Source organism: Wolffia australiana, chromosome 18 (genome assembly GCF_029677425.1).
Source record: "Wolffia australiana isolate 7733 chromosome 18, ASM2967742v1".
In the NCBI taxonomy this organism is placed as follows: Eukaryota; Viridiplantae; Streptophyta; class Magnoliopsida; order Alismatales; family Araceae; genus Wolffia; species Wolffia australiana.
The window spans coordinates 9,628,574-9,644,554 of record NC_135852.1 but is presented as its reverse complement, the minus strand read 5'-3'; the positions used below and the strand labels follow the sequence as shown (position 1 = coordinate 9,644,554).

Here is a 15,981-nt window from a genome sequence, read left to right as displayed (position 1 = left end):
GGCATTGTGATTTGTGATGCCATAATTATTTTATCTTCCCTAGATTTGTAGAATTCTACATAGTAGCGACAGGTAAATTTTTTGATACAAAATGCGATCATTATACCGACATTGAGGAATCAAATAAGTTCTGTTATTTCCACAATAAATGCGACAGGAGTTGATAGAAATGTCAAATATTCACAGTCAAGTAAATGATATCAGGAAGAAAGGGAAAACACCAAGGAAACTTACCCCAACCTAGTAAGCCAGGAAAGACACAGCATCTGCTTTTGAAGTCTATGTTTCTTTATTCTTGTTTGATCATTTAAGTTTCTTATTTGCCCTTGAATTCCTACTTGAATATTTATATAACGTGAAGCCATGGACCAAATATACATGCGCAGTGAGGCTTTCGAATGGTGAAAAGAACTGCATTTCACTTCATATAAAGGTTTTTGAATGATATATATCACTCTATCCTCTTTCTCAGTTCAGCTACTATCTTAGACTCACAGATCCACTGTTCCATTTCAATCTCCATTGTAAGATAAAATTTCCCCCTTCCTATCTAGGTCAATCTCCCTACTTCCTCCGAATAGATCTAGAATTTTATTTTTCTAATTTCAATACAAATCTAGAATGTCTCTCCCAAATTTTAAAAAAAAAATTCATTTATCTTTATTTTAATTTCAATACATTTTTTCTTCATATGAATTTTGAATGATATACGTTCAAAATTCAATCAAATGTAATTCTGATCTCCAATTAATTTCGGTTTTATTTGAAACTTGGGTTAAAGTGCAGTTATAAAATCTATAACAAAAAATGAAAATCCATCAAATTTTCATAATAGTATGAAAATTCTAAATATGAATCATACAATTCCTTATTTCTACATCGTGGATATACTTAAAATTGCACGGATCCTCATCCTAGTATGATTGACTAAGTTTGGAAGTTTAACAGGGACTAAGTGAGAAATGCATATGCAAGAATCTTATAAAAGAAATTATTGAACATTCTCATTGGCCATTTGGTCATCGTATCACAAAGGATCTTGATGCACCCAGGACTAGAAGACCCTGGTGACAGCTACAAACAATGTCGAGCAAGCAAGCACTCCCACTCCCAGTACCTTAACCTTATCAAAGAGGAATTTATAGTATGCATAGACCAAGGTCCTTGTTATCAATGCAACGAGAGGTTTGCACCCGTGCATCTTGTTTTAAAAACTTCAATATTCACACTGTCATGTCAGTTGGTAAACCGACAAACTAGAAAATCACTAATATCTTGATGACTGACGTGAACACATTAGCTTGAGGACAAGCTAGAGATGATGGGGGGTGCTGATACAATCCCACTTGTATCTCAAGCCAACTAAGGGCATTTTGTTTTTTTCCCCTTACTGTATGTAACTTTAAAGATGTAACCCTCCTTGCTCTTGGCAGGATTTTTGACTCCTATTGGGAAACATTTTTCTTAATTGGCGACTTCAATGTCACCACAGTCCAGTGCCAACGTTGACCCTGTTGGGTTTTGTCTGCATGGCAAAGTTCACTTAGTCTCCCTCTCTCCCATTCATTTTGCGATGTCCCACCTGCCAGGTTTCTCTCCCTCATCCCCACACAAGATATAAACCACCTCGGGTTTTATTAAGTACTTCCCATAGATTTTGCTCTTATCCCTCTAATAATCCACAGAATTTTCATGTTACATTTGAGAGGCATGGATATTTTAAAAATTTTTATCAATGGACTGTTGCACAGTTGTGTAGCTGAAATCTGGAGAAGGTAATCAAGGTGCATGTGAACTAGTTCCTAGTGATGTACTGAAACATGAGATCCATGCCCTTGCCTGCAAGATCATTCTTGATTTTATTCAAGGCTTGCCCAGTCTGTCAAGTTCAACTTTATTCTGCGTTGGTATATCTTCAGAATGAAAGTTTGTGGCAGAGCTCGTCACCAAGGAAGTTGTCAGGCAGCATGGTTTCCCATGACTATTTACAACCTTTTAGAATGAGTTACAGAAAATCTAATGCATGGAACTATGTTTTGGCTTGCCTATCATCTGTAAATAAATGGACAGATGGAGGGTATGAATATAGAAGCACGAAACCTACCTATAGTATTTTGTTGAGAGGTGCCAAAAACTTGAAATAAATAGTTTCATTGGGCGGAGTTCTGCAATCATACAACTTAGCAAATGGTTGTCTGCATGTTAAGGCAGTATACGGAGGATACCAAATGGGCAAGTAAGGACCCAGGTCCTTCACCACTGTCCATAGTAACCACTTTCTTGATTCAGGCGACCTTAGTTTCATGCCATTGTCAGAGAATAATGTTGAACACCCATCTTCTCAGGGGGAACTCTTTCTTAGGTATCTGGGATCTTCTCGGAATCCCTATAAAGGAAAGTGCAGAGACCCAACTTCCAACATCCTCTTAATATCCTCAACTTAATCTTAGTTTGGCGACTTGATTCCCAAGCATAAATTAATGTTGAACACCCATCTTCTTCAGTGGGAACTCTTTCTTGGTTATCTGGGGATCTTCTCAGAATCCCTATAAAGGGAAAGTACAGAGACCCAACTTCCAACATCCTCTTAATATCCTCAACTTAATCTTAGTTTGGCGACTTGATTCCCGAGCATAAATTGATGTTGAACACCCATCTTCTTCAGTGGGAACTCTTTCTTGGGTACCTGGGGATCTTCTCAGAATCCCTATAAAGGGAAAGTACAGAGACCCAACTTCCAACACCCTCTTAATATCCGCAACTTAATCTTACTTTGGCGAATTGATTCCCAAGCATAGATTAATGTAGTGGGATCTTCTTTCTTGAGTTCCTAGGATCTTCTCAAAATCCCAAGAGAGGGAAAGTATAGAGAGCCAACTTCCAACACCCTCTTAACATCCGCAACTTAATCTTGGTTTGGCGACATGATTGCAAAGCATAAATAAGATCACAGATCAATATTTCAACTTCTAACTAACACTACACTACTACAACAATTCCAAAAACTTCCAACTCTCTAACAAAAAAAGACAACTCTTAAACCTCCAGACAAGACCAATCACTTATAAACGCAAGAGCCATAACCTGGAGAAAAATAGAACAGAAGGAGGATTATTTAATGAAATAGCAATTCAGCCGATGGGAGATAGAGGGAGAAGGAGGGTCTTACTTGGGTCGGTCTGGACAATAAGGCCTGAGTTCATGAAATGGCAGTTCCAGTGGTTCCTTCCCATGGCCTGATAATATATATTCATGGCGACGGAGGCGTGGTTGATAAGCGTGCTCGGCGAAGCGCAAGCGTAACCCGTCTTCAAAACCGCGCAATCGACATGATTACAAGCAAAGTCTATGTTCTCCTGCAACGCCGCCGCCTCCGTGGACGGCTTCGCCACGCACCAAGTCTTCTGCAACAATCAGATCATCCCCACCGTCAGTTCTCCTCTCCTTTCCGCGATGAACGGCTAGATCTCGCGCTCACCTGCGCCGGAGTCGAACTGTTGCTCTCTCTGAGGACGGGCGGAGGAGGACTAGCCGTTGCGCCGAGCTCGACCGTTGCGAGGGAGAGAAGAAGGAGAAGGAGAGCTGGTCCGGGTTTGAGCGCCATGGCGAGGTTTGAGAAGGTGAGGTTGGGTTGGGGAGGGGTGTTAAAAGAGCGGAGGAGGGGCAACGGCTATTTCGGCGGGTGGGCCCGGTTCGAGTTGTCGGGTCGAAAAAGCGGCCCATTTAGAAGAGGACAGACTTGATGGGTGGGGTTCAGCGTTCACGTGAGGGGCTTGCTGCTTTTAAGGATTTGACCTTGGAATCTCCGGACGACCCTTGAGAGAGAGATGGAGATATGATGTCGTGTTAGAGAGAGAGATAGAGGAGAGATAGATGTTGAGGTAGGAGAGAGAAAAGAGAGCGGAGAGAGAGATAGATGAGGGATTTCGACTCTGGGGGAGAGGGGGAGGAAAAGAGTCAGGGATCGAGGAGAGATAGATGCTGAGGTAGGGAGAGAGAAGAGAGTGGAGAGAGAGATAGATGCGGAATTTACGACTCTGGGGGAAGAGAATGGAAGGAAAAGAGACAGGGATCGTGGAGAGATAGACGCTGAGGTAGGGAGAGAGAAGAGAGTGGAGAGAGAGATAGACGCGGGACTTACGACTCTGGGAGAGAATGGAAGGAAAAGAGACAGGGATCGAGGAGAGATACATGTTGAGGTATGGAGGGAGAGATAGATGAGAGATTTAGACTCAAGGAGAGAAGGGGAGGGAAAGAGAAGGAAAAAGAGATCGAGGAGATAGATTGGATAGATAGAAGGATGGATAGTAGATAGATAAATAGATGGATGGATGGATGGATCGATCGATATGTTGTATTAATTGATGGATGGATAAAAGAAATAAAGATAGATAGATGTATAGATAGTAGACATTGAATAGAGTCCAATTGGCTAGATAGATGGGGAGAGAGAGACCAAGTTATATCAGAGATAGAGAGAAAGATGGATGGATTAGAGAGAGAGAGAGAGAGAAATGCACAGAGGGAGAGATACTGTAGGCAGAGAACAGTGTAATAGATTAGATAGATGGGGAGGGGGATAACTAAATGGATGGAGAGATATATATTAAACATATAAATAGAGGACATATATATATATATATATGCAGATAGATAGAGAGGTATTAGACAGCGAGATCAAGGAGAGAGAGAGAGAGAGAGAGAGAGAGAGATACTTTTAGGTAGGTAGACACATAGATAGTTGAAGTATAGATCGAGGAGAGAGATAATTATCGGTAGACGGAAGACAGGAGACGTATAATAAAGGTGAGAGAAAAAAAAGGCAGATAGAGCGATAAATAAAGGAGAGAGAAATTAGACAGACGGAAGACAGGAGACGTATAATAAAGGAGAGAGAAAAAAAAGGCAGATAGAGCGATAAATTAAGGAGAGAGAAATTAGACAGATAGTTTAAAGATATAAATATAAAAATTTGTAGTGAAATTAGAAACCGTGTTTAAAGAAAGAGATAAGGTATTTAGACTGATAGATCGATGAGAGAGATATAGTGGTAGTAGAGTCATCCGAAGGCGTCAACCGTTACCGTCAACGGGGGGCCTCGCTGCCCACGCGGGCCATTTTCACGATTTTAACCCACCGGCGGGGCCCGCACTGTAGTAGAGTCGCCTGCTTTACAGCCAAGCGACTCCGGAGGCGGTACGCTGAGCCTGCGGAACAGCGGAACGAGGCGTCCGACGGGATAAATAACGAGAGCGGGTAAGCAGAGAGGGAGAAGCCAACAAGACCAGACCAAAACAAGAAGAGAAGATCAGAGAAAGACTCGGCCATGGAGAGCAACGCCCCGGCAGGGGGCTACGCCGAGTCGATCGACTCGCTGTCGCCGAGGTCGCGGGGGGCCGAGTCGTGGGACGATTCCTTCCCGGCGGCGGCGGCGCCGCCGCCGGGCGGCGGCGCGAAGCTACGGCTGATGTGCAGCTACGGCGGCCAGATCGTTCCTCGACCGCACGATCGCAGCCTCTGCTATCTCGGCGGCGAGACGCGGATCGTCGTCGTGGAGAGGCACGCCAGCCTCGGCGAGGTTCAAGCTCGGCTCTCCTCCTTCGTGGGGGGGCGATCCTTCTGCCTCAAGTACCAGCTCCCGTCCGAGGATCTTGATTCTTTGATCTCGGTCACCACCGACGAAGATCTCGAGAACATGATCGAGGAGTACGATCGGATCGCGGCGGCGGGCGGCGGCGGCGGGAAGCCGCTCCGCCTCCGCCTCTTCCTCTTCCCGGCCAAGCCGGAGTCGACCGGCACCGCGTCCTCGATCGGCTCCCTCTTGGACGACTCCAAGTCCGAGACCTGGTTCGTCGACGCGCTCAACAGCGCCGTCGTCGGGCGCGGCCGGTCCTCCGCCGACTCCGCCGGGTGCCTGCTGGGGCTCGAATCGAAGGCGGCGGACGCCGCCGATCAAGATCCCGGCTCGAAGCCCGCCGCCGTGCCGGATTCCCCCATGCTCGGCACCTTCTCCTCCTTCGGATCGGGATCTTCCGCGCCGTCTCTCTCGAATCTCCCCCCGATCCGCGTCCGCGCCGAGGATCTCCCGCCGGAGCGCCGCCCGATCGGCGGCGGCCTGGAGGAGCACTTCTCGCAGATGACGTTCTCCGATCCGAAGCCGCCGCCGCCGCCGCCGCAGCTGATCAACGTCGCCGCCGAGGAAAACCCTAATTCCGGCAAGATCCTGCCGGAGGAGGACAAATCGGACCTGGGGAGCCTGCTCCGGGGCTCGCCGCAGTTCCAGCCGATGAAGCCGGCCTCGCCGCGCGAGCTCCCCGGCGACGGCGGCGCGAGGTGACGGAACGGGATCGAATCTGGCTGAATCTGAAGGGAATTCTAACGGGGATGGGTGTTCTGTCGCAGGTCGGGGTTCTTGCTGCCGCTGCAGGCGGAGCAGGCGGCGGCGGCGCCGCCGCTGCTCCTCCACCACGGCGGCGGAGGGGTGATGCCGATGGGGCACTACTACCACCAGATGGCGGTGCAGCCGCAGCTTCTGCAAGACCCGCACGCGTACAACGCGCAGATGCCCATGTATTTTCTGCCGGTGAGGCAGAGCCCGGCGTACAGCCTGCCGGTGCCGGCGAAGACGGCGGAGCCGGTGCTGACCGCGGCGGCGGCGGCGGCGGCGCCGCCGCCGCTGCAGCCGCACCAGTTCATGGGCTACGCCTCGATGCACCCGCACGCGCGAGCCCAGTCGAGCCCCAACTACGGCTACGAGTTCGCCGACCGCCCCCAGCAGATCTTCTACACGCAGACCGCCCCCGCCTCCGCTCTTCCGCCTCAGTACCAGCCCATGAACCCCGCTGACAGCAAGCCTGGGAAAGCTTCCTAGTTTGAGAGCGCAAGACTCAGTTTTGAAGGCCTGCATCGTTATCCAGGTAAATAATGTACATAAATTCCCGAGCCCCGCTGATTTTCTTCTTCTTCTTGGGTCGATTTCTGGTTTTCCGCCGCTGCTGTTCTTCCCCTTGTGTCGTGCCCTGGTTTGTATCTCTAATAAGAGTCCCAGATCTGGTTCGGAATCTTGTTTCAATAATGTAAAATTTTCGGTTTTTTTCTTTTCTCTCTTTGTTGGTATGAGTCAATTGGCGGAGCTTGTAGCTACAATTTGGGAACTTTGATAAATTTAGTGCCAATTAGCACATCAGATTGCATGAAAAGTAGGAGATACACGAAGAACACAGCGATGGGGGGGGCTTCTTATTGCTAGAGTGGATTCATGGGTGATGGGTTTCCGCTCCTGCCAGGGCTCTCCATTTCCATCAGCATCAGCGACTTTTGTCTCTGGTATCTGTTCCTCTTAGCCGCCATGGCTGTCATGAGAGAGAATTTCCGTGAGTTAGAGAGAGAGATAAGAAGAATTTGGGGGGGGGGGGGTGGTGGAACCGTGTGCTATTTCGTTCTCCCTCTAGGCCCACTTAGAGAGAGAAGCCAGATCCTTCAAATGTTTCTCACTCTTGCCTCTCTAAAGAAGAGAGAGAGGTATGACTTTTCTATCTCAAACATAGTTTGATCCAGGAGATGGATGAGGATTCTCTCTCTCTCTCAACCATCTTATATCTTTCTCTGTCAAGACACCCTAGATCTAGGGAGAGAAAACAAAGGGTTCACAAGCCTATACAAGAAAAAGTCAGGGCCCCTTTTCTCCATCTGTCAATCTGAATCAGTCTCTCTCCAGAGAGTCTAGAGAGAGAATAAAGAAAATGGTCAGGCCACCATCTTTTTCTTTCTCAGATTCTCTGTATCTTTCTCTCTCTAAAGATTCTAGACAGGGAACAAAAAGGATCAGGTCTCTTACACACGAAAGGATCATGCCTCGTTTTCTCTGTATCATTCTATCTTTGTCTTTATCTATCTAGATAGCCTAGAAAGAGAGATAATGAAAAGAGTCATGGGATGTTAGTCCCTTCTATCTCTCTCCCAATCACCATACCATTTCTCTCTATAGAGATGAGAGAGAAATAACGAAAAGGGTCAGGGGGCTGACACAAGAAAAGGGACTACAAATGAAGATGGTTAATCCTCTATCTGTCTCTCTCAATCACTGCGTATCATTCTCTTTAGAGAGCCTCAAGAGAAATAGAGAAAAGGGTCAGGGGATTTCCACAAGAAAAGGCCATGCCTCTCTCGTTCTCTTTCTCTCACCCTTTATCTGTCTCTTGAGAGCCTAGAGAAGAAATAACTTTAAGGGCCAGGGGGCTTACTCATGAAGATGGTTAGTCTTCTCTCTCTATATATCTTAACCTCTCCATATCATTCTCTCCTCAGAGAGCCTCAAGAGAAATAGCGAAAGGGGTCAGGGTGGTTACACAAGAAAGGGCCGGGTCTCTCTCTTTCTCTTTCCAATAACCTTCATCTTTCTCTATCTAGAGAAGCTAGAGGGAGAAATAACTTAATGGGTCAGAGCCTCACTCATCAAAATGGTAAATCTTTCGCTCTCTCTCTATCTAAACCAATCTATACCATTCTTTCTCTAAAGACCCTAGAGAGAGAAATAAGTTAATGGGTCAAGGGCCTCACTCATCAAAGTGATTAATCTTTCGCTTTTTCTGTCTAAACCAATCTATACCATTCTTTCTCTTGAGACACTAGAGAGAGAAATAACGAGAAGGTTCAGTGGACTTACACATGAGGTCTTGGGAGGGGGCGAAGCCATAGTCATGTCCCTTCTTCTTGGCACAGAGACAGTAGATGGCCAGGAGAAGACCGAGGAAGACGACGCCGCCGACAACTCCAACAGCGATCTTGCCACTCTCAGACAGCCCTCCTCTACTCCAGAACAGAGGGCAAGCAGGGAGAGAAGGCACTCCACAAAGGCCCTTGTTCCCCACCAAGCTGATCAAGGTCAACATGTACATGAATCTTGGGGTAAATGAAACCGGTACGAATAAAGTTGAGCTAAATAATGGAACTCACTCTATCAAACCGCCGTGGATGCCGATTGAGTAGAGCTTCTCAGGAACTTGCCCTTCAAGCCGGTTCCCACTTAACAGCCTACAAAGTAGAAATTATGACCTCAAAATTATGAATCTGTATCGATATCTAGAATTTAGTAGAAGAAAGAGGAGCCAGAGAAAGCAACGACAGTGAGAGGGGGAGAAATAGCCAGAAAAGGCAAAATAGATGAAGAAGAGAGAGGAGAGGCAGAGTGTGAGAGAAAGAGCAGAAGTGCCAGATTAAGTGAGAGAAAGAGAACGAGAAAGAGCAAAAGAGGAAGATTGAGAGAGTGAAAGAGAACCCGAAAGTGCAAACTAGCCAGAGAAGGAAAGAGACTGAGGAGAGAAAGAGAACCAGAAAGAGTAAAAAAGCTGGAGAGGGAAAGATAACCACAAAGAGAGCGAGACACCAACTGAAATCCAAGAGGGGAGGGGAGCAAGAGAAAGTGACGAGACAGAGAATTACACTGAATCAAGAAGGGGAAAGAGCAAGAGAGAGAGGAAGAGAGCCAAGAAAAGAACGAGAAAGAGAGAGAAATGGAGCTATAGAGATAGCCAGAAAGAGAGAGAAAGAGAGCTATAGATATAGCTAGAAAGAGCAAGAGAGATAAAAAGAGCTATAGAGATAGGCAGAAAGAGCAAGAGAGAGAGAAAGAGAGCTATAGAGATAGCTAGAAAGAGCAAGAGAGATAAATAGAGCTATAGAGATAGCCAGGAAGAGCAAGAGAGAGAGAGAGAAAGAGAGGCAAGAGAAGAAAAGAGAGAGAAATGGAGCTATAGAGGCAGCCAGAAAGAGCAAGTGAGAGAGAGAGAAAGAGAGCCAAGAGAAGAAAGAGAGAGAGAGAGAAATGGAGCTACATAGAGAGCCAGAAAGAGCAAGAGAGAGAGAGAGAGAAAGAAAGCCAAGAGAAGAAAAGAGAGAAATGGAGCCATAGAGGCAGCCAGAAAGAGCAAGTGAGAGAAAGAAATGGAGCTATAGAGATAGCCAGAAAGAGCAGAGGGAGAGAGAGAAAGAGAGCCAAGAGAAGAAAAGAGAGAGAAATGGAGCTATACAGACAGCCAGAAAGAGCAAGTGAGAGAGAGAAATGGAGCTATAGAGATAGCCAGAAAGAGCAAGTGAGCGAGAGAAATGGAGCTATAGAGATAGCCAGAAAGAGCAGAGAGAGAGAGAGAGAAAGAGAGCCAAGAGAAGAAAAGATAGAGAGATGGAGCTATAGAGACAGCCAGAAAGAGCAAGTGAGAGAAAGAGAGCCAAGAGAAGAAAAGATAGAGAGATATAGCGATAGAGACAGCCAGAAAGAGCAAGTGAGAGGAAGAGAGCCAAGAGAAGAACGAGAGAGAGAGAGAGAGAGAAATAGAACGAGTGAAAGAGAGAGAAAGAGAGCCAGAAAGAGAGCAAGAGAGAGAGAGAGCCAAGTGAAGAACGAGTGAGAGAAATAGAATAATAGAGACAGCCAGAGAGAGGACAGGAGAGTCAGAGCGAGAGCCAGCGAACGGGAGAGAACGAAGGAGAGACACTAATTCAGGACAGGGGGAGAACGAGAGAGAGAGAGCCAGAATGGAGAAGAGAGCAAGACAGAACGAGAAATAGAGCAACCATGAGAGAGCCAGAGAAACAGAAAGAGAGCAAGGGTGAGAGAAAAAAATGGGAGAGAGCCAGAGAAACAGAAAGAGAGCAAGGGTGAGAGAAAAAAATGGGAGAGAGCCGGAGAGAGAGAGAGAGCGGCAGAGATAGAGAGACAAACAGTGCCATCAAGAAGCAAGAGAAATATAAGAGGAAGCATGAGGGAGATAAAGAGCGCCCCCTTAAGAGGGAGCTAGAGAGAGAGAGAGATATAGCCAGGGAGGGCAAAAGAGAACCAGAGAGAGCAAGAAACAGAGAGAGAGAGAGAGAAAAAAAAAAGTGAGAGAGAGAGAAAGATACACTAATTCGAGACTGGGGGAGCCTAACGAGTCCGGGATAATGCCGGTGAGCTGATTGAATGACAAATCCCTGCATGAAGAGATGGAAGAGAGATTATACCAAAATATTTGTAATACAGATGCTTTACCAAAAAATGAGTTATGAACCTAGGTTCAGATAAGAGAATAATCTAGAAGAAAGGCTTACAATTTGACCAGCGATGGTTGATTGAGCCCAGCTGGCAGCTGTCCTTCTAGAAAATTAGAACTCAAGTTCCTTTCCGAGAGAAACAAAAATAAAATGGTCAATAATCTGGGGAAGCCAGAGAATCCATAATGGTGCATTAATCACGGGAAACAAGCCGAACACAGAAGCTTCACTCACAAGTACACCAGATCCGATAGTTGACTGATCTCATCGCTGATGTAGCCCTTCAGTCCTTGGCTTCCCAGGTCCCTGAAGAAAATGACCAAGATGATGATGATGACGGTAATGATGATGATGAATCACGGAGGAAAGTGGTGTTCATGATGGTAATTGTGGATGATGGAGAAAGATGCTACCAATACTGATTTTACTGACTCATTGAGGAAAATGATGTTCATCGTGGTAATGATGAATGATGGAGGAAGAAGCTGCTGCTGCTGATGATGATAATGGTGAATCGTGGAGGAAGATGATGCTGATAATGAAAATGCAGAGCAGTGAAGGAAGATGCAGCTTCTGCAGCTGATGATGATAAAAGAGAATCATGGAGGAAAGTGGTGTTTTGATAGTAATGGTGAATGATGGAGAAAACTGCTGCTGATGCTGATGATGGTTATGGTCAACCATGGAGGAAAGTCATGGTGATGATGATAATGGTGATTGATGCAAGGTATTGAAACTATGCTAGGTGTTAAAAGATATCTGTCGCAAGGGTGCTACACCCAGGCCTTAACTCTCTATCAGCAGAGCATTGACTTCCAACACTCTTGTTGGTGATGATGATGATGAAGGTGGATGAAGGAAAATGATTGGGTACACGGTAGTAGTGAATGATGTAGGGGTATACTTCTGATGTTGCTGCTTCAGCTACTGATGATTATAATATTGAACGTCTGATGAAGATACTTGATACGATCGCAACATCTCCTCAGGGGTATTATAATCATTTTATATCTTTCAGCCCCAGTTAAATCTGTGCAGCCCACCAATGTAAGGCAGACTGGAAGTTTTGACAAACAAGTACCGGATGTTCCACAGCGACGCTTCGGCAGAGTTCATCCCCTCCCAGCTCTCTATTTCTTATCTCATCTTCTCATTTCCTAGGTTCATATCAATGCTGATGATGCTAAAGAAATCATGTAATGACGAAGGAAGATCAATGACAATGATGATGATGATAACATCGAATGATGCAAACCATACTATAATGGTGATAATGGTGGCATCAGCACTCACAATTGAGTAATGACAAGCGCCTTCCCATTCTTGCTGGGATGGCAGGTGACACCCTCCCACGCATCCCACGACGAAGGCGCGCAGGGGTCCCCATTCCACCCCATCCTGTCTGGAACCCGCAGCGACTGCTTAAGCGCCACCATTGCAGCCACTGCCAAAAAACATCTCCAATCAAGCAACCAATAAAATTTGGCAGAGTACTGAGACTTCGGCATCTTCAAGATGAGATCACCAGATCGATATTCCATAATCTACATCTCTGATCATCACAAGTCTTACCTATCAATAACTCAAAATAAGGTCTCCTGAAACGATTTTGGGTCAACGATTATGATAAAATTATCATCGATGCAAGCAACGACTGCTTAAGCGCCACCATTGCCACCACTGCCAAAAACCATCTCCAATCAAGCAACCAATAAAATTTGGCAGAGTACTGAGACTTCAGCATCTTCAAGATGAGATCACCAAATCGATAATCCATAATCTACATCTCTTATCATCACAAGTGTTACCCATCAATAACTAGAAATATGGTCTCTTGAAACGATTTTGGGTCAACGATTATGATGAAATTATGCAAAATTCTGATTAGGGGTCATTCCAATTTTCCTAGGGATCAATATCCGGGTCATTAACAAATCCCGGTTAACAGACAGAAAATGAAAGAATGAACCATCAGTACCTTGGCTAGGAGCGGTGGCCAGATCGACAGGAACCATGGCATAATTCTCCAACCCACAGATGAGAGGAACACCGACAATGGGCACGAGCTTCACGCTGAGAGGAGAACTGATCAGATTCTTGGCAATATACTGCCATTTCAGCGCCGAGAAGCCGCCAACTTGGCTGAAAACATCAAGGCGGGTGACCTTCACCCCGTTCACATAAACATCGAACACCCTCTGCCCCTTCTTCACACCCGGGTCGATCTCCGCGAAGTGGAACCAGAGCAAGTAATCAAGCCGAGTATCCACCGCCAGAGCAAACTCCAGAGACCCGCCGGCCATGGCGGACTCGTACAGCCACGGGGGGAAGAAATTGGGCTGCTGATCGGCCCCCCGGACCGGCCCCCCGGCGCGCAGAACCTCGACCTGGCTCGACGGCGCGAGCCGGTCCTTGCAGGACTTCCACACCCGACCGAAGCGGTCCGAGTCGTTGGTGAACCCCGGCCCGCGGAGCTCCGGGCCAGCGCCGCACGCCAGGCGGCCGTAGTTCACGAGCACGAACCCCGGCCCGAGATCCGCGGCCCCGTAGGCGAGCCGCTCGACCGGGAACAGCTCCAGCGATCCGATGACGGGCGCGTCGGTGGCGATGCTGTAGAAGCAGACGTCGGCGGCGCCGTCCCCGACGTAGGCGAAGAGGTCGGAGTAGGCCCCGTCCCGAGCCAGGTTCCCGGGCCATGGCGCGTGCCAGCTGAACACCAGCGTGCCCTCGACCGCCACGTCGAAGCTGGGGGGGCGGAGCTTGCTGTCGTAGTTGTCGTAGACGGTGAAGAGGCGGATGTAGTAGCGGCCCGCCGGGGACGGAACGGAGTAGCAGCTCTTCTTGCCGGCGGAGGACGGGGGGAAGGCGCGGAGGGTGGTTTCTTGGCGAGCAAGGAATTTTTGGGGCTCGGCGACCGCGCCGGGGACGCCGCCGCCGGAGAAGAAGCGGTCGGCGATCCAGTCGCGGCCGAAGGAATCGGTGAAGTTGGCGGCGCCGCCGCAGTCTACGGCGGTGGGGAGGCCGTCGGCGGCGGCGATCAGGAGGGAGACGGCGGCGAGCACGGCGGAGAGGGAGAGCCTCGCCATGGCTGCGAGAAAGAGGACTGACGGTACTGGAGATGCAATGGGGGGTCGGGGAGGAAGACGAAGGAGACGGAAAGTACGGTTTTACCCCTATAATGGGAGAGGAAAGGGAGGGGTACGCCGGTGAGAAAAAGGACTTTTCTCGTGTTGACTGTTGACCCCTGTGCTTTAAAGGCTCAGTTCCCCATGACGCCCGTGAAGTCGCGGACGGGACGGTAATTTCGTCATTGGGCGGAAAAATCGTCCCGTTCAGGCGGTCGGACGCCCGTTCCCGGACGGGACGAATTAACCATCCCATCCGGGGCCTTGGATCGTCAGCTGGTCATGTATCCGTCCTGTGCCACGTGTCAAATTCCGAGTGGCGTAATGCACTGTCTCGTCTCGGATGTGGGACGAACTAGAATGTCTTCGACGGTATGGTTTTCAGACGGGACGGGACGTGGACGGAAATATCTGGGACAGGATGAACTCTAGAGGGGATGATTCGGACGAACCTCTAAAATTGCGACGTAGGACAGGATGATCTTCGACCCGTCCCACCCTTCCTGGACAACCGTGCACTATACTTTTATGGTTGGGCTTCTTAGGGTTAGTATAGTTTAATTGTGGTTTGGGAGAAATTTTATTTCTGTGTTTGTAAAGTGGAAATTGAAGAACCAAGTTCTATGTTTGGCCTCTCTAGATTGAAGCTTTGTTTTGATGTAAATTAACATGTGTGAATGTCTGGGGGAGATGTATCTTATTTTGTTATATTATCCTGTTATGGGTTTTGTGTTTTTGTATTCTTGCCATTATCTTGTCGCCATCAACGTAGATGGAAGTTCAGTTTTTCATATTAAATAGATGAGGGTTTCAATATTTGTCGGATAGGTAGACATTGTATGTTATACTATCAGTGTTCTTTAAAATGTAAAGCAAGGGGAGGAGAGGTTTAAGCTGGATTTTCCTTTTTAGATTTGATGGCACTGAAAGACATAATTAAATAAATATGATGAATCCTTTGTTAATGGATATAAAGCTCAATCATGGGAAATTTATAATATATGATGAGGAGGTCCAAATGTTGGTCAATGCTTTGTGAGTGCATAATCATTTTAAAAATGGCAATCTGATTATAGTTTTAGGTTGCTAGGTTGAGCACAGAGTATTCAGGTTGCTAAAGCTAAGTAAGATGCCTCATTCAGAGAGTAAAATTAGTGAGCGTGGAGGAGGCATATTTAATTCTACCCATGACACCTAAAATTTTACACCAATTTTGGATTTCTAATAAAATAAAGTATCCTTGAATTCTAAACATGATAAAAATTAGGAATACAAAAGGTTTCTAATAAAATAAAATATCCTCAAATTTGTGGTTATTATACCAAATTGTTTATATTAATAATTTGACCTAGGGAAGTTAAAGGACAAGTTATTTAACCTAGATTGAAATGATTTGGGGTTTGCTTTAGTTTATGAAGGAAATTAAATGAGAATAATCATTTAATGAATATTATAATTGTTGGGTTCTAGAGACCTAGATCTAGATGAAGAAATCAAAACAATACGCAGTGAAAGACTTTTGCGAAATCGTACGATATCAATAAAACCATGAAACGAAGTACCTTTGTACGGATTGCATTCGTGATTTCTTGGATCCTGGATCAAGACGAGTTGAGCTTCTGAAGTGTGTAGCCTCTAGATGTATCCACACGATCGTTGGCACGTCAAATCTCCTCTGTCTCGTTGACGAGCCCCATTCTTTCTCCATCGTCGTCGTTGTCGTTACGTCGTCCCAATCGTATTGGGAGTGGAGAAGTGGTGTGGGGAGAAGGAAGAAGAAGGGGAAAGGCCCTTGAACAATTCTGGCCTGGGTAAATTTCGTTCAGGG

At 46.7% G+C, this 15,981-nt stretch overlaps 3 protein-coding genes across 4 annotated transcripts; 1 reads left to right on the top strand and 2 right to left on the bottom strand.

Moving 5' to 3' along the window:
* Window positions 1-2,938: 2,938 nt before the first annotated feature.
* Window positions 2,939-3,639, bottom strand: LOC144715125 (major pollen allergen Ole e 10-like). 2 transcript variants are annotated; one of them, XM_078590019.1, is made up of 3 exons: window positions 3,479-3,639; window positions 3,170-3,404; window positions 2,939-3,084 (listed from the first exon to the last, which is right to left on the bottom strand). In XM_078590019.1, exons 1-3 carry the CDS (start codon window positions 3,602-3,604, stop codon window positions 3,059-3,061), a joined length of 387 nt encoding a protein of 128 aa, XP_078446145.1. In that variant the 5' UTR covers window positions 3,605-3,639; the 3' UTR covers window positions 2,939-3,058. The 2 variants fall into 2 exon arrangements, with proteins under 2 accessions (XP_078446145.1, XP_078446146.1); XM_078590020.1 differs by having other exon boundaries at window positions 3,170-3,401; window positions 3,479-3,628.
* A 1,622-nt stretch (window positions 3,640-5,261) lies between these two features.
* Window positions 5,262-7,100, top strand: LOC144715124 (uncharacterized). Its single transcript, XM_078590018.1, has 2 exons — window positions 5,262-6,333; window positions 6,403-7,100. Exons 1-2 carry the CDS (start codon window positions 5,327-5,329, stop codon window positions 6,869-6,871), a joined length of 1,476 nt encoding a protein of 491 aa, XP_078446144.1. The 5' UTR covers window positions 5,262-5,326; the 3' UTR covers window positions 6,872-7,100.
* A 34-nt stretch (window positions 7,101-7,134) lies between these two features.
* LOC144715122 (Di-glucose binding protein with Leucine-rich repeat domain-containing protein) lies at window positions 7,135-14,140 on the bottom strand. The gene is made up of 8 exons (XM_078590017.1): window positions 13,007-14,140; window positions 12,322-12,472; window positions 11,263-11,334; window positions 11,086-11,154; window positions 10,900-10,968; window positions 8,956-9,033; window positions 8,666-8,874; window positions 7,135-7,352 (listed from the first exon to the last, which is right to left on the bottom strand). The coding sequence occupies exons 1-8, from the start codon at window positions 14,112-14,114 to the stop codon at window positions 7,246-7,248; spliced, it is 1,863 nt and encodes a 620-aa protein (XP_078446143.1). The 5' UTR covers window positions 14,115-14,140; the 3' UTR covers window positions 7,135-7,245.
* Window positions 14,141-15,981: the final 1,841 nt, after the last annotated feature.

What these genes read in the sequence shown, in the direction of transcription:
- LOC144715125 (XM_078590019.1), bottom strand. Translation starts at nt 3,604, where the DNA reads ATGGCGCTCAAACCCGGACCAGCTCTCCTTCTCCTTCTTCTCTCCCTC. An exon ending in ACAGTTCGACTCCGGCGCAG is followed by an intron (nt 3,405 to 3,478) that starts GTGAGCGCGAGA and finishes TGATTGTTGCAG; the next exon opens with AAGACTTGGTGCGTGGCGAA. An exon ending in TATTGTCCAGACCGACCCAA is followed by an intron (nt 3,085 to 3,169) that starts GTAAGACCCTCC and finishes ATTTTTCTCCAG; the next exon opens with GTTATGGCTCTTGCGTTTAT.
- LOC144715124 (XM_078590018.1), top strand. Translation starts at nt 5,327, where the DNA reads ATGGAGAGCAACGCCCCGGCAGGGGGCTACGCCGAGTCGATCGACTCG. An exon ending in CCCGGCGACGGCGGCGCGAG is followed by an intron (nt 6,334 to 6,402) that starts GTGACGGAACGG and finishes GTTCTGTCGCAG; the next exon opens with GTCGGGGTTCTTGCTGCCGC.
- LOC144715122 (XM_078590017.1), bottom strand. Translation starts at nt 14,114, where the DNA reads ATGGCGAGGCTCTCCCTCTCCGCCGTGCTCGCCGCCGTCTCCCTCCTG. An exon ending in CTATCGGATCTGGTGTACTT is followed by an intron (nt 11,155 to 11,262) that starts GTGAGTGAAGCT and finishes TCTCTCGGAAAG; the next exon opens with GAACTTGAGTTCTAATTTTC. An exon ending in CAACCATCGCTGGTCAAATT is followed by an intron (nt 10,969 to 11,085) that starts GTAAGCCTTTCT and finishes CTCTTCATGCAG; the next exon opens with GGATTTGTCATTCAATCAGC.